This window comes from Oryzias latipes, chromosome 15 (genome assembly GCF_002234675.1).
Source record: "Oryzias latipes chromosome 15, ASM223467v1".
Classification (NCBI taxonomy): Eukaryota; Metazoa; Chordata; class Actinopteri; order Beloniformes; family Adrianichthyidae; genus Oryzias; species Oryzias latipes.
Window position 1 is genome coordinate 22,711,457 of NC_019873.2, and position 17,123 is coordinate 22,728,579.

A 17,123-nucleotide genomic window follows, 5' to 3' on the forward strand; every position below is an offset into this window, starting at 1 on the left:
CCAAAGATTTTCAGACATGTTTGAAATTAATAAAGTTTGGCCTCAATTACAAAAGGGGTTTATTCAGACATACCTTTGGTTTGTCTGAAGATTAATAACCCCTCTTGTTAAAGTAAAATATGTCCAACCCAAGAGGCCCTCAGCTCTCATCTGTCTGCCTAGCTGTTGGACAGGACAAGTTTAAAAAAAAAAAAAAAAAAAAAAAAAAAAAAAAAAGAAATACTCCTGTACACAAGGTGGCGCTGCGCATCTTTACGATTCTTAAAGTCGCTTTTCACTCAGAAGAAGAGAGCAAGTATTTACGCGCTTATCAGAATAATACAAAGAAAACATGAATATTTCAAGCATCAGTAGCTCCAACTGGTACTTGGTAAGGGGATATTTTAGAATGTCCGTCATTATTTCTTCGCGGCAGTGTAGACGCTACTTGGCGTCTATCTTCTTCGCTGGTATGTGTGCTCAGCAAGGCAGTTTTGTGTTTGAGCGCCCCCAAGTTGTGTTTTACTGTAACTTCAGAAGCTCCAGACACGTGTGCAAAAGCGCCATTCTCATTGGTCGAATAGATTTCGACGCGACGCGTCGAAAAAAAAAAACGAACCCGAGGCGTTTTTTTTTTTTTGACGCTTTGGCGCGTGGCGTTTTTTCTCGTCGGTGTGCACACTCACATTGGTGCCCTTTGTTTAGTCACGAGGCGTTAAACGTCGGCGAAAATCGCCGGCGAAATTCGTCCCGGTGTGAACGGGCCTTAAGGTTTAATTTTTTTATACATGTCCTCCAAGGTAAGAAAAATGCAACAAAATGTGTTAAAAACACCAAAAATTTGATTTTCATCGCAGCTCCGGTAACCACTGTGCCCTGATCAGACCAAAAGCAGGGGGTGGTTATGGATGGGTGAATGGAATATAGATCATAAGAAAAATAACTTTAATGGATCTCCCTGGTATCTATCACTCTTGCTCATTGTCAAAATTTAACGTCCTAATTTGAGCTGTTTGCCAAATAATCAATACTCAAACAGATTGTGTTTGCAAACAGCATCAACAATTCTAATCTGTTTTTCCAACGTGTAAAAACTTCAACAGCGCTGACATTTTGACTCGACATCATTTTCTAGTTGACGCGTTCAAAGTCATCTCATTGTGCCGGGAGCTTCTCTTTCAGGTAAAGTCATGGCATTTAAAGGGAGAGACTTTATCAGCTCTTTTGGGCTAAAAAAGTCTTAATCGCTTCAGACTTGGCAATCCTGGCATTTTATCCCTGATTACAACATATATAACACCAGATTTATCTTAAAGAATTTTATTTTTGCTTTCTCTTCAAACATTATGAACCTCTTTTGCGACAGACCCTTTCTGTTTTTCCTTTATCTCAGCTTACCCTGTTTCTTGCCCCTTACCCTTTTTCCTCGCCCTGTCTCCGTGGCTCTGCCTCCCTTTGGAGATTAATTTCACACTCCATTATCAGTCAGAGTCCCCTGCAGACACAAACTTACAGACGGAACTACACTAATAGACTACATACTCAGTTTCAATGAGCTTTCCCACCAGGCCTAACGCATTTCCATCAATAAAAGCACATTTGCTGATCCACTCTCAAATAAAAGCCATTCCACCGTTTGTGTTCACCTTACTAAAATTCTACCAGACAAGGAAGGTAAACGAGCCTGGTCGGAGTGAATTTTAGATCACATCCTACTGTGCACGACACACATATGCACACTCAAAGACACAGAAAATCAACGGGAAGAAATGAGCTGGCGGCTACAGGCTCTTATTTAAGAAACTTAAAAGTCAATGATTTTTCTAGAAGTTCTAACCCAGGGCTAATTTCTTCCACTGCGACTGACAGTGTGAATAATATGATATGCATGCCTCAAACGTGTGTGTGCAACATCCATGTCCTTTTTTTTTCTTCGCTGCCATTTGTAATTTTGCTTTTTTGTAACATATTTCTGTTATTTGTGCATTTAAAGCCCGGTTATATCCTGCAGCTGCCAATTGAAAGTGAACTAATTCATCAGTTGAATGAGAAAACCTTAAACGCATCAGCTTTTTTAAAGGAATAATGGGATGCCACCATCAAAGAGACAGAATGGGTGACACTGAATACTTGGATGACAAATGCTTTGTGTTAAATGATAACGTAGCATATTTATGAGTAAACTTTTCTTACAAATGTTCCAATAAAACATGTTCAGCAATAGGAACGGGCACAGATCAGTTCTTTGGCTTCTTCTAAAAGAATTATGCCATTAAAAGGAGATTATCGTTCCAATCTCTTTGGCACCTGCACATCCTATCAGCGAGATAAAAGTGGGGTTTGAAATTTATTGTAATCCTTGCTGTCCTCTTCTCCACCATTACTGGCTTTCTTCCATTCTGTGGGAAGAGGTGAGAGCTGTGTTTGTGTTTGTGTGGAACTGCAGATAACAGACAAAAAAACGGATGAGTCTGTTGGTGGAAAAATGAGGAAGAAACATGGAAAAAAAGCTGAAAACTGTAGCGACTACTCCCTTCACCTTGTATGGTGCACTGTGAAACAAATGAGCCTTTTCCTCCGTAATTACACTTCTATGGACAGAAGAAGGAAAATGGCACACCATTCCCCCAAATGAACTGTCATAGCACATGCTGAGAAGGAAGGCATAAGCATTGCATGAGTTATCACTGATAAAGAACCGAAGCTGTGTGCTTAAGACTCCTCGGAGTGTGTGAGATATCCACACTGTGTTTACTCTACATAAGTGTGGGTTGGTGTGTTACCTTTCTGTCCACACAGGCCACTGATCGTCCCGCCATCGGGTTGGCTACGTCTCTGTGCTCATTGATGTCATCATTTAAAAGATCCTCAAAGCGTCCATTCCTAAACTTGAACAGCTTGTCAGAATATGTTGCTCGACCTGAGACACATGCAGGTGATTTTTATTAAACCATAACGTAAAATAGGTGGAACTGGATGCATAGGAGTTGTTTAGGGTTAAAATGTGAAAAAGGTGTGCAGATCTTTATAGAGCCCCCTAGATGTGGGGCTTTTTATATACAACATCAGACTCAGTGAAAAAACTGTAAAAACCACAGCCATCAACACAAAACAATTGAATTTGAGGATGTTCACAAACCCAAGAATGCTACAGAAATATTTTTTACACGAAATATAGGGTTGTTTTTAGCTACGGTACTTCAATCGTATTTTTACCACTTGAATTAAAAACAAATGATGGATTATCTGCTTTCAAAATATATCTAAATTCGGACACTTGTTTTCTGATCTTGTCTGACTTATCTCATGTTTTGACAAAGATCATATAAACAGAAGGTCAGTCCCTGCTTCTGCAAGTTGACTCCCTTAAAAAGATAAGAGGTCTGTAATGTTCATCAGAGGTACTCTTCAGACAGGATGTAAAAAAAACAATCCTAGGAAACCACATTGTTTGATTTTACAATACATTATTTGTGTAATGGTGCAGAAAATATATATTTGGTCTATAACAAAAGTTCATCTCAATACTTTGTCATGTGACCCTGGTTTACAATGACAGAGGTCAAATGTTTCCTGTAGGTCTTCACCAGGTTTGTACTGTAGCTGCTATTTTTGGCAGATTCTTCAATGCAGATCTTCTCAAGAGCTGTGATGTTTTGGGGATGCCGTTAGGGAAAATGGACTTTGAACTCCTTCCACAGATTTTTTTATTGGATTGAGGTCTGGAGGGTGGCTAGAACACTCCAGAACCTTGAAATGCTTTTTAAAAAGGCACTCCATTGATCCTTGACATGCTGGAAGATCCAGCCATGTTTAATTCCCAATCTTCTCACAGATGAAAAGAGCTTTTTGCCCAAAATCTCACCATGCATGGCCCCATTCATCCTTTCCTTAATACAGATCAGCCGACCTGTCCCCATTGCAGAAAAGCAGCACCAAAGTATAATGCTTCCACCCCTATGCTTTACAGTTGGTGTGGAGTTCTTAGAATGCAACTCAGCCCTCTGTCCATCCAAACACAGCAAGTGGTGTTTATAACAAAGATTTCCATTTTGGTCTCACTTGACCCCATGATATTCTTCCAATCCTCATCTGGATTACCCAGATAGTCTCTGGCAGACTTTAAATAGGCATGGACATGTGATGATTTAAGGAGGGGGACATTCAGAGGACTGCAAGCTTTAAATCCATGACTACATTGTGTGTTATTGACCTTTACTGTGGTACCAGCTGTCATCAGGTCAATGACCAGTTCTTCCTGTGTAGGTCTGGGCTGCTTCCTCCTCATTCTCAAGATAATTTGTGCACCAGCAGGTGAGATCTTTCATGTAGCCCTAGGGGTGGAGGGAGATTGTCAGTGATCTTCCATTTTCTAACAATTGCTCCAACCGTTGATCTCCTCTTATCAAGCTGTTTGCTTATTGTAGATTGGTTCATCAAAGTCTTGTTCAGGTGCCCTTTGACAGCTCTGTGGTCTTGATCATGGTGAAAGAGTTTCAGTTTGACTGTTTAAGGACAGGTGTCTTTTCTACAGATAATCAGGTCAAACGGTTGCTATTAATACAGTTATCAAGTGAAGGTTAAAAGAACTTCTTAGAAGAAGGTCTGAGAAGGACAGATTTCTTGCTTGTTTCTAGAAGCTAAATATTTTCTGCACCCATTATATACTTACAATGAGATTTCCTTCTTTTATATTCCATTTAAAAAATATCGAATTGTTCCTTCGAAGAATAGTACAGACCTCTCATCTTTTCAAGTGGGATAACTTGAGGAATCTGTGTCTAACAAATACTTTTTTACCACACTCTATAGCCCCTGTAGTTGTGAAGATCTGGTACGTCGTTTTGGACAAGAGACAGCTCTAAAAAATAACTTATTATTGTTTGAAGTGGACGGAGAAGTGTTTGCTCTCTGTAATTCTCTACATGATTAATAGTAGCACTAGTCGTATCTGTTATCTGATGACGCCTGCGATAAGATAGACCTAAGTAACTGCTGAAATATTCTCCTTTTGGTTTATATATAATAAAGAATAGCCACTGTGTTGGTGAGTTCTGTATGCATTTACCAGAGAAGGCATTATTGGTGTTAAGGACGTAAATCTCCTCCCGTCCGTCCCCATCTATGTCACAGGCTGTTACTCCAATGGCGTTGCCTTGACGGTCTCTCAAGGCATAAAATGGTGAACTGCGGTCATCTACAGCAATATTTACAAGCTTTTTTCTGTGCTTGTCATACTTCAGCACCAGGTTGGGGCCGTTATAGCTGTCAACAAGTAGAAAAAGGAGGACATCTTTACCACACTAGCAGTGAAGAGTTTTATGTTTTGAAATTTACTTTTATTAATTAAACTGATCTAAATGTTGTATTGAATTTATTTAAGTATTAAACTGTAAATGAATTGACACATATGGAAACAAAGTATTCTGGAGCCGGAATCAAGTTAAACAGAAAGTTCCTATGGTGTAACTGATTCCCTCTCTGTCACTCTTAATTGGTAATACCAACTTTTACAGCTCAACTGGATGGTATGGTGGATTGGATTAAAACTGATATGCATATATATTTATATATATACATATATATACATATGAAACCTCATATATATATATATATATTTTATACATCTGCGTATGTATGTATGTATATATATATATATATATATATATATATATATATATATATATATATATATATATATATATATATATATATATACAACCTTACATATATATATATATACAACCTTACATATATATATATATATATATATATATATATATATATATATATATATATATATATATATATACATATATATATATATATACATATATATATGTACGGATATATACACACATATATGTGTGTGCAGTGCAAGTCCAAGATATCGCAAATTTATCGATAGCGCGATATCAATAAATAAATCGTAACCTTAGATGTACTAAAACAATCTTATGGCAGCTTGAAGTATTAAACAAATCAAATAAATCCCTTTAGGCATTTGACCAATGTGATGGACTCCTTTACATCATTGACCAATCAGATGGAGCCCTTTCATGTTAGATGTTTGCCTTCTATCTAGACGAGGGTCATTTGGAGTGTAATTAGGTTATGTTGACTTTTATTTGAATTAAACTGTTGCAGGAAAATAAAAAATGGCGCATTTAGTTGTTTTGCAATTTGTTAATTTATCGCAAATTACATCGTTTTCCTCACATCACGCTGCCGTAATATATATTAATAAATATATATTAATTGTGACTTGTGAATATATATATATATATATATATATATATATATATATATATATATATATATATATATATCAATTGTGACTTGTGAATATATATATTCTCATGTAAATGATGCCATTATAATTACTCTCCATCATAAAATTACATATTTGTACTTAATGTACTTAATGACGCATTTTTAAGCCTTTCAGTTTTTAATGTTGTAAAAAAAAAAATTACCAGGATTTTTATACCTAGTTTTTAGCTTTTTTATCTGTATATGGATTGTACCTTTTATGTATGAATTTCTGATTGTTTTCTTATTATGTCCATTATAAAATAATTCAATATACATGGAATCCATGACATATTAAATCCATTAAATGGGAAATTTTTATCAAAATGAGTTTAATTATTTGCTTGAAAAAGGACTGGGAGGAAGCGTGTAAGGGTTCTGTAGTTTAGTTTGTTTTTTAGGTTGTTTTTGGTCATGTTCTGAGTTGTTCTTTGTAAGTCACACCAGCTTCAGGTTAATCAAGATTCACAGCTGTCTTCATTTCTGTAAATTGCTCTCAGCCTATATAAGTGTCTGGTTTTCAAGTCTTCTGATCTTTTCTGGTTTGCCACCTATTTGTGTTGTCAAATGTCAGGTTATTTATCAACTGTTTTAGTTTCTGCCACCAAGCCTTGTCTCCTGCATATCTTGACAGTGTTTAAAAAAAAGAAAGTTATATTAGGAAGTATTTTCCTAAAGCCAAAGCATTGCTGGGCAAAAACATTTTGTGAAACTATCCCTTTGGATAATACTGAGAATTGTATTTTATTTCTTAAATCACAATTCTGCTTGATGCATACATATTCTTATTAGTTTTTTTTTTTTAATTTTATCAATACATGAAGATAATTTTAAACTACCTGCTTCCATCATCTACAGTAATGTTTTTCTGCCCTCACAGAAGCATCATATTGAAGCTGTAGCAAATCCATTTTTTCACATAATTATAGAAGCTTCAAACTATTAAAAGGTTAAAAAGCTAAAAAGCAGTAAATAATTAGAATCTTATTTATTTACAAATTCCTAGCTTTTAAAAAAGTCTGTTTAATCCAGCATTTTAAAATCCCCTTTAATTAAAAGCATATACCTTCCTGCAGTATCAGTTTTATTCATTTTAATTCAAATTTAATTTGTACACGTAGATTTTGGAGTGTTAGCTGTGCAGTGAATGCACATCACTGTAAAACAGGATTGAGCGTGACAAAAAATATTTATATTCTTGTAGGATATAAATATTGACGACATTTGGATAGAAGATTGAAATAATAAAAACTTTAAAGTTTATTATTATTCCATGAGTACTGGAGGTCAGCAACAACTATGTAATATAAACTAAATAGAAGCAATTCATGCGAAAGATTCTCCTAATGGCAAAATGAAATTACATCCTCTATGAGGCTTTGGGATGATCTCCTGCCTGGGATACCTGCTGAATAGGATGTTTTGGCTAAATGACTTTTAGTAAGCATGCTCATTTGGTCTCATCTGTATTCTGTAAAGCAATAAGAAACTCATTGCAGCTTCACTGGATTGAGTTAGGCTTGCAAAACGGCTCCCATCAAAGGTCTTCCATTCAATCACATCCATTTTCATCAGCTGTGTGAGTCACGGGGAACCTTATCATTTTGTGTCTCTTTTTTTTTTTTTTTTTTTAGCCTTTACCTTGGAAAACTTCCAGTCCTTAGAATGAGATAATTCTCACATGGTTGTGTTTGTGTAGAATAATTACAATAATAAGTAGCCATCAGTGGCTCTAAACTTTTCTCACCCAGCCACAAATGTCTCCAGGTCCCCGTCTCCGTCTACATCCGTGACGGCCATACCGTAGTTGAGCTGGGTGGGGTTATTTTCGTAGTCTGGTGGGAGTATAGTCTTGGTTATAGCTGAGAACATGGGTTCTGATCGTTGAGCCGAATGAGCAGGAAGGAAGAAAAGCAGCCACCACATTCTAACCTGAGGAGCACAACACGTTTTATAGACTTTACCATTATTTATTTTTTCTTTTGTCTGTTAAATCCATTTTTCAAATTGGATGCCTCCCTCTGAAACCAGTCGACTTAAACCTCAAAGGCCACACTCTTCACCTGAACCACACCTCTTCTGCAAACTGTGTAAAGGAGAACCCAATAAAATCAATTTACAAACAGTGTCTTTATGCTAACTCCACAAAACCAACATGGAGCAAACACCACCAGTTCTGCTGTACTAAGACAAGCAGACGAAGATGTACCACTGCAATCAGCCGTGTTCTGCAGCGTTGGATCTAAAACCCATCACATGTAGACATGCTGAGGAATTTCTGGACAGAAAATCTATACATAGAGCAGAGCATTATGTTGTGCAAAGGAAAAACCAAGATGACCCGATACAACAGGCCCAATGTGCCGTTTCTTCAAAGACAAAGACCTATCGTGCCCTTTTTTTTTTTTTATTCTTTTTGAGGTGGTAATAGGGCTTTGTGATGTATATGTGCTTTTTTTAGTGGAGCAAAAGGTGAACAAAGAGGAATTGATTCCGTGTTTGCAGGCAGGTAGTGATGGTGCCTCTAACTCAGAAAAAGAAGAAAACAACTGCGGGTGAGACAGTAAAGAAAAGGGTCACCTTCTAAATTTTTACGCCACACACTCTCACACTAAATGGTGTTTACAAGCTGACAACTTGATTTTCTTGCGGGTGGATTTATGAATGCAGCCTTAGTCATTCCATTCCTGATGCCATTGAGACGCTCCCGTCGCCGCTTCAGCCCTGCCGCAGATTCTCCCTTTCAGATCCCAGTGGCCAGGTGATATATGGCTCCTTAATGTCTCCTTCAACAATCCCATTTAAGATAAAACTACTCTGCTGTTTGAGTAATACTCTCAAAATGCAGTGATGGGGAGCCCTCTCAGCTGACACCGGCTGATGCTGAAGAGCACGGCGACAATACACTTTGGAGAGGAGGGGTGGCTCTTAGCAGAAGGGGTTAATTAACCCCAGTTTTTCCTCATTGCAGCAGGAGGTGATGACAAATGAGCTGGTCAGTTCATGTCTACAGAAAGCAGTTTTAGAGAGCCAGTAATGTACTGTGTGATAGATGGGAGCAGAGAGTTATACATTTAAGTGGAAGAACAAGAAAATGCAATAAGAGGAAAACAGACGATACCTTTTTTTTCCCCCAATGCTTGGAAAAACAGGAGACTTTTTGTTGAAACAAGATGAAATACACATGTGACTTTGCAGAACATTGCCCACAAAACCTAAACATTCAGCTTAACCACTTGAGATGAACAAGGGAAAAAAATGATTGCACTCCTATGGGTTTAACAACTGCAAGGTTGGTAATAATGATGGGAAACATCCCATAAAGTAATATGTAGTAAACCAGTCAAAGACCGTGAAATAGCCAAGGCTAAAAAAAAGAAAAAGTCATTTGAAGCAGAGAAAGATTTTTGATTTGGTTATTTGTATGGATGATATGAGCCCATTAACACAACGTGCAACATCAGCATGTGCTTTCTGGAGCATCACTATTCTAGCTCTGATCCTGATAGCACTGCGACAAAGACCTGCAACATCTTCACTTACAAGCACACATACTTTAAGAAGCTCTCCCCTGTGAAGGACATCCTCACTGCAGCGCGCGCGCGCGCACACACACGCACCAAGTGATGCCACGCTGACATCAATATCAACTTCTGAACAGAGCAGCAAAGAATCAAACAGCTGTACAAGTTTCAACAAAAACTGTTTGAAATATTTGTCTTCAATTAAACTAAACAAAAACTAACATTTTTCATTTATTTTCTTAAATGCATAATGCAACCATCTATATAATTAAAAAATCGTTTTATAATTGTATCTTATGAACTACAAAAACGTCACTTTTGGAACATCAGATACAATTAAACAGTTGCAGTAATTATGATTTTTTTTTTAAAGATAATCTAGTTTAGATCATCACTATTTCTGCAACTTTAGTTTGAATCTTTCAGACCAAAAAAAAGCTTCAATAACAATCATAAGAGAACAGAAAACGGTTGAATTGTGCTCAGGTCCCGAGCAACTTTCTTTGCCTAGGATCCACAGGCGGAGTGCAACATTTCCCAGATCCCAGAGGAGACGGAACCACCACCACCACCACCACCACCACCAGCAGCAGCAGCAGCAGCAGCTGCTGCAGCTGCGAGCGCAGGTACTCACGGATGGAGCGGTGCAAGTCCAGCAAATCCTGCAGGAACTGACACGCGGGCGACAGACGCGGGAAAGACGGAGCTCCTGCCCGCTGTTAACACCACACTTTTTTTTCTCCGCACTTACTCGCTTTACACAACTTCCAAAAGATTTGCTTTATGAAATCAGTGGTCTGAGACTTTAGCCAATCAGGGAGCAGCTTGCTCAACATCCATAGGGTGTAGGGGCGAATCAGGGAGCGCGGAGGCAGTTGGTGGGCGTGTCCCCAGGTGTTCGTTTCTGTTTTTGAGCAAATAAAAAGTAGTTTCAAAAATCGTGATATTTGGGGATTTTCCTTTCACTTTTCTGTTATTTAACCATAAACAGATTTTTTAAAGTTTGTTTTACTTGTTTCGTTTCAGCACAGGGTATTATAACTCTTTTTTTTTTTCAACTCAACTATTTTCAAAGCGCAAAACAAAATTTTACAATTTTGGTTAGGTTTTCAAAACTTTTTAAAAAGAAATTTTAATTTTTTGTTGGGGCAAATTAAAATCATGGTCGCACACACCTGTTTGTCATGTTTGTTAATTTGTGAGACAACAACTAAATTGGGCCACTTTTTGGTTGATTGTTTGTTTGTTTAGGAAACTGGAAGAAAAAAAGGCATTTGAATGTGTTCCTACTATTTAATAGATAAAATTTAAATTAAAAAAATAATTAAATGTAAATTTTAAATTAAATGTAAAGAGCTGAGATCCTCTAATCTTATGTGGGTCATTTGACCTGATGGCCCGATTTAGTTGTCAACCCAATGCAAAGAATATAAGTATTTTCCTAAGGGCTATGTTTTGTGCCTAAAAGAAAACATTTAAGTTCTTTTTTGTGATGCCATGAGAAAGAAAACACATGGAATTTGATAATGATGTTTGTGTTAACTGTTGAAAAATGCTCATTTGTTGTAAACATGAGCTAACAACCATTACCAATGTAAACTGACTCTTGTTCCAACGAGCAAAGGCTAGTGTGTGACTGTGTTTGAGGGGAGTTTGCAGGTTTACAGCTGCCAGATGTATAATTCTTATATCATGGTTGACTGAGTCCAACTGCTTATAGACCTCACGATGAAAAAAGGTTGTGTGTGCATGTGTGTGTGTGTGTGTTGCGTTTCAGGCAGGTGAAATGAGATGTCCACATCCCAAGGACGTCTCCCACCATAATTTAAACTCACTGGGGCTGGAAGACTTCAAACCGAAAGTGCTGAAGTCATAAAACTCTGCTCATCTGTCTTAACTGTTATTGTCTGTGATCTTGCTGGTGCCAGCCTGCAGGCTGGTGGCTGAATATCCAGGGGTCCAAGAAGCCAAAGGCAATAGGATGAAGCTTGCTTGCCATTAGTCACTCCAAACTGTTAAAGTTATGGAATCAAAGAAAAAACTCAGCTTTTGGTCCGTTTTGCTTGTCACAGAGGTTATACTCCTTAAAAATAAAAACACCAGTTTTGAAGTTGCGCTCCCCTCAGCTGCTTGTTTCCTGATCTACAGTCTCCTCCATTAATCAGGTTATTTATGTGGGCACAATGAGATGTCTGTCAGTCCTCAGCTGACAGACATCACAGTGGTGGTGCGACTTTCAGGTGGACAGTGAATTTTGTTTCCTTCTTTGGGACGTACTTATGTAAATATGTTGTGTTGTAACAAGAGACTGTCTCCATCAGGTATGCATACGCATTCTTCTTCATCACCTCACATCACCTTACTCTGGCTTATTGTCAATGTCACCCCCCACCTCCCCACCCATTAAAATCAAGCTCCTTCAGGGAGAGGATGAGTGTGATAAAAATGTGGGAAGTGATGGGCTTTTACAGCATGAGGAAGAGTCCCCTTTCCTCTTTAAGGGTTGTTGGAAGATGTATAGCGCTACATGGTGATGAATCCCCTCTGCTCTGGATATGAGAACCTCTTTCTCATATCATTACGCTTTAGTAATGCTCCCACCGGTGTGTCCCTCCTTGTAGAGTTGACATTTATTCCCAGAGTTAACAGGTTTGACTTCACCTCTGCAGCTATTCTGTTTTTTGTTTTTCTTTTCTCTTTTATTGTTTGGTAAAAATGTTCAGTAATTTAGCTTTTTTGACACTGTTGTCCAAAATTGGCTCAAAAACCCCCATTAAAAATGTTTTTTTTTTACTTGTGTGTGAAATTTGCAAAAGTAGAAAAAGGACCCTCAGAGTCTCAATTTCAGTGTCTCAATCAGACTGTATGCTCAAACCCATAAATCCCAGAATGCATTGTTTCTCCACACACTGTCTGGGCAGGCTAGTGATTAATGCACACCTTTAAATTCCACACCTTCAATTTTTACTAACACAAGGTTGCTGTTAAAACGTGATAGATCTAAGCTTTGTCCAAGTCTGATGCAATTATGCTTTAATAGATTTTACAGAATGTGTTGCAGTAGTCCAGGGGAAAATCAGCACGTGTTAAAAAATAAACAAAATATGGAAGAAAAACAAAAAAAAAATAAAATAAGTCACAAAGATTTCCTGATGGCATAGTTACTTAATTTACATAGCACCTTACGTCCACAAAAAGCTTTAATGTGCTTCACTGAGATGAAAACAGAAGTTGGAGAAAAAGCAAAATTCCACAAAGAAATTAGCTTTCATTTCTTGTCTGTGTAAAGTTTTGCATAAACTTGAAACCTATCTGAAGGGAATCAAATGAAATAATAATTTTAAGTTGTTATTTTTCACATGACGGATCTGTAATCAATAATTCATTTTTCCTGTGTTTGTTTTTATCATTTGTTTAATCATTTGTCGAGCAGTGACAAGGGCTTATCTCACCAATCTTAACATGGATTTTCAAAGTAAAATATCAAACTAATAGACACTTCTAAAACAAAACTTATTTTCTTTAGTAAATGTGCTTTTTTTGTAGATTAGTCTATAGGGGACTTTTTTTTATTTATTTTTTACTGTTTGTGTTTTGTTTTTTTTTATTTCCTTTTATACTTAACCTGAAACGATTTGATTTCCACATAGATGAGCTTCAGCTCTGAACTTTGAACTTAACACTTGTGCCGTGCTTCATTCAAACCTCCAGGGTGTGCATGCATGTGTTACTTCATGCATTGCTGCTTCTGCAGATACGGCATTGCTTTGCTCTCTTCCCAACACACACACAAAGGACTATAGGTTTTGCCAGGGTCCTTCATAGATCAGCCTCCCCTGACAGCTCTCTTAAATGTCTTTGGCAGCCCTCCAACCCCAGGCTCTGCCCCTCTCTGTTCCTGCACCTTTCCCTCTTTGACCAAGTCTCTGATGGATGCTGTCGTATTTCTCTGTGTCTCTGCTCTGGAGTGTGCCCATAACCACTTGGCCCTGTAATGCAAGGCACAATCTGGATATACCCCATTAAGTGTCACCCTGTGATTGACCCCGTTTCTCCACGCTCACCTCACAGAGGAGCACGCTCATCACGGAGGCTGAGGTTAACCAGCTACTTTGAAGTCAAGACAAATGTTTGGAGGATTCTAAGAAAACCTGTTCTTACTGCTTTGGACTGAACATATTGCATTCCTTTAAGACTGAGTACCACTGCTGACAATAAGTCACATGATCTGCTTTTGTAGCTGCAGTTTGACAAATTGTCAGTCTTCTGTTGCATCCTCTCAACCCGGTTTTCCTCCTGACTGTTAAGAATTGCACTTTTGTGTTTTCCTCACCTTTTCCAGTCTCAAATTTTTTTATACCACACGCTTTTATAAACACTTCTTGCTTCGCTATCAATCACATTTTTTAATTTCATGTATGAATATGTGATTTATGTTGCACAGGCAAGAGATATAAATCTATTTTGCGGCAGGAGGGGGTGGAGGGGGTAGGAGTGCTGATGTCCCCTTATTGATTGGCTAGCTTAATAGTGTTTGTTCTTTATAGCTGATCACAGGAAATAAAGCAAATAAATAGTTGAGAATGAGCGCAGGCACCGTGATGCTCACGAGGATGTGAAAGAGATGGAGTGTGGAGGAAAGGGTGGGAATGGAACGCAGCGGATGAAGAATCAAGAGGAAGGAAAACAGCTGAAACATCATAAAACATCAGGGATACATGGAATATCCGTCGTATCTACTGATGAGCTGACAGCAGTCATTTTGTGTAAAATTTTGAAATCCTTCAGCTCATCCACACACGAAGAAGTAATACTTGAACAAACTTTTTATTTTCTGGTGGAACATGAAGTCACATGATGTTTTCATCACTCGTACAAGATTGAGCATACAATGCTCCTGGCTTGTTTCTTTGTGTGAGAAAAATGTTAACCTTCTTTGACATCTGGGTGCAGAATCTTGACAGAATACCATTATTTATTTATTTTGTTTGTGAATTTAGAAGCCGCACGGTCAGATGTCAGTCTTGAGTCACCCCGTTTCTGTTAATGCAGAATGTCAGGCCATTATTCGCTCTGAGACACTTTTGAAATTGTCAAAGAAAGTGTCAAATTGATTTGAAAACCAAACATTGCATGGTGCCCAACACAAAGCTGTCTTTAAGAATTCTAAATTGCATTTGCTTATTGCTTTAGAGGAACGAAAACAAAAATCACTTCATAAAAAACAATTAAAGTCACAATCATGTTTAGTTGCTACTATGTCATCCTAATTACTGCCGTATTTGTTAGCCTCCAGGTGCCAAACTTTCATCATAACTAATTGAAAGAAATGCTAAAAAGACCTCAGAAGGTGACCTCACCTTCTGCTAACTTGCTCCACACAGAAAGGTGGAGATGAGGGCATAAATCCAGCCCATTAGCTCCCAGCTTTCCCTGATGACAGTTCCCGCCCTGCGGCTGATGTAAACCAAACTTTGCTTCAGGAGATGAAGAAGCCTGTCATACAGCTGCATCCACCTCAGCCTGTGTCACCCTCCCACTGCAATCCTCCAACATTAATAGCAAATCAATTCTAAATGAGGGATGAGAGAAACAAGTTTTAAAGGGGGGGGGGGGGGTAGACAGAAAATGCTTAAAAGCACATTTAAGGGATAAGAATTTATTTTTTATTTGTTTGCAGGCTGCCGTTGTTGTTTATGTGCGAAAGAGAAGTATCATAAACAGAACTTTATTTTTTTATACTAGACTTCAAATGCAGCTGGTTACTTGCCTTAAAACACCAAAGGTTTTTCCTCAACACAACCCTTTTTTTCTCTTTTTTTAAGACATCGTTTGGCTTAGCCAGCTCTTCACAAATGACCTTATAAAAGATGAAAATTCACATATTTTCTGTTTGGACTGACTGCATAACACATCTTGGTATTGTTTATCAATGAAAGGGTAGGCTTTACTTATTTTATTTTTGCCCCTGCTTCCTCATTTTTAAGCAATTTGTTTTCAAAGAAGTTTGGTCCCATTTTATGTAATTATTTCTTTTTTCTTTTAATATCATTATATTTAGTATTAGTCCTATTTATTAATTTATTACTGAAAATGTGAGAAATTTAGTTTTTATTTTGACAAATCCCCAAATAAATCAATTTATGCTACAGTTTACTGCTTTGAGTGATTGGGGGGAAAAAAGGCAGAAATTATTACATTTTAATAGAAAGTCATTACTAGGAATTAACCCTTGAAGGGTCAGTAATTTTTAAAATTGATTATTAATTTCTCTTATTTTTTCATTAAAAAAAACATTGTAACAAAGCTACATAAAGTGGCCCATCACTGGTCTAGCTCAGTCAACAAGCTGTCCCTCCTCATGTGCTCCTGTCGCCGTCTCCTCACTGAGGTAATCAGGCATTCTCCTGCAAGCCAATTCCTGCTCAGGAGTGCATGTGGCGCTCTCTGCGGAAATTCATCTTTTGGTTTAATTTCAGGCCTATTGATCGTGGACCGCTTTACGACTGCATGACATCCATAATCACAACAATGGGATGACAGCGCAGATAAATAATGTGGCTAAGGCACTGGGAGAGGTAGGGATGTGAGGATGAAGGGGAAGCAGGATTGAAAATAAAAAATAGAGCCAGATTCAATCTCTTACTGTGTTCTGTTTTAATTACTAAACTCCACCCTCATCTGTTAGCTGACTGATCTCCCTTCAGAGATTACAAATTAGTTATTCTTTTAAAGTTATATTATATCTGGTAATAAATATGCTTATTTAAGGGTCTGCTTGTCTGTAATTACCTAAGTAATGTAAAGATATGTAATCGTTACAAGTGGACTTGAATTTCGTCTTTGATCAATTAAGTGCATTCAAAGCTAAAAATAACAGATGCAAATAGTTTGTACAAACTGAACACATGGTTACACAAGCAGAAATATGGGAATATTCAAATATAAGGTGCTTTAGTTATGTAAATTTTACAACACATTGCTCAGGCAGGCATTAATAAAACGGGGAGAAGAAAGGATGCCCTTTTATGATGCATTTACCAGGATAGAGCTGAAGAGAAATTATTTGTTTAGAAAAATCTGTGCAATAATTGCACATATTTTTGTTTTTATTTCATTCAAAAAGACACTGCAGTCATAATCTGTGCATATACTTTAGATTTTCAGCATGCTGCTATGTGAAAATGGATATTTCAGAGCTCATAGGTCAGTGAGGCTAAGTTTAGGTGTAAATAAACTTTACTTGAGACAAGATGCTGAAGGTTTTTCAGATGGGGACACAACAAAGAACTGCTCAAAACATTTTAA

At 37.6% G+C, this 17,123-nt stretch overlaps 1 protein-coding gene across 2 annotated transcripts in view; it reads right to left on the minus strand.

Moving 5' to 3' along the window:
- The window catches only part of crtac1 (cartilage acidic protein 1), a 29,876-nt gene extending 19,296 nt beyond the window's left edge, over positions 1 to 10,580 (minus strand). For both annotated transcript variants that reach the window (XM_020709591.2, XM_011484461.3), the window contains exons 1-4: positions 10,450 to 10,580; positions 8,039 to 8,223; positions 5,048 to 5,244; positions 2,763 to 2,899 (exon numbers count right to left, since the gene is read on the minus strand). In XM_020709591.2, coding sequence (XP_020565250.1) covers positions 2,763 to 2,899; positions 5,048 to 5,244; positions 8,039 to 8,217 — 513 coding nt within the window. In that variant the 5' untranslated portion in view covers positions 8,218 to 8,223; positions 10,450 to 10,580. The remainder of the gene's footprint in view (positions 1 to 2,762; positions 2,900 to 5,047; positions 5,245 to 8,038; positions 8,224 to 10,449) is intronic.
- Between the last annotated feature and the right edge of the window lie 6,543 nt (positions 10,581 to 17,123).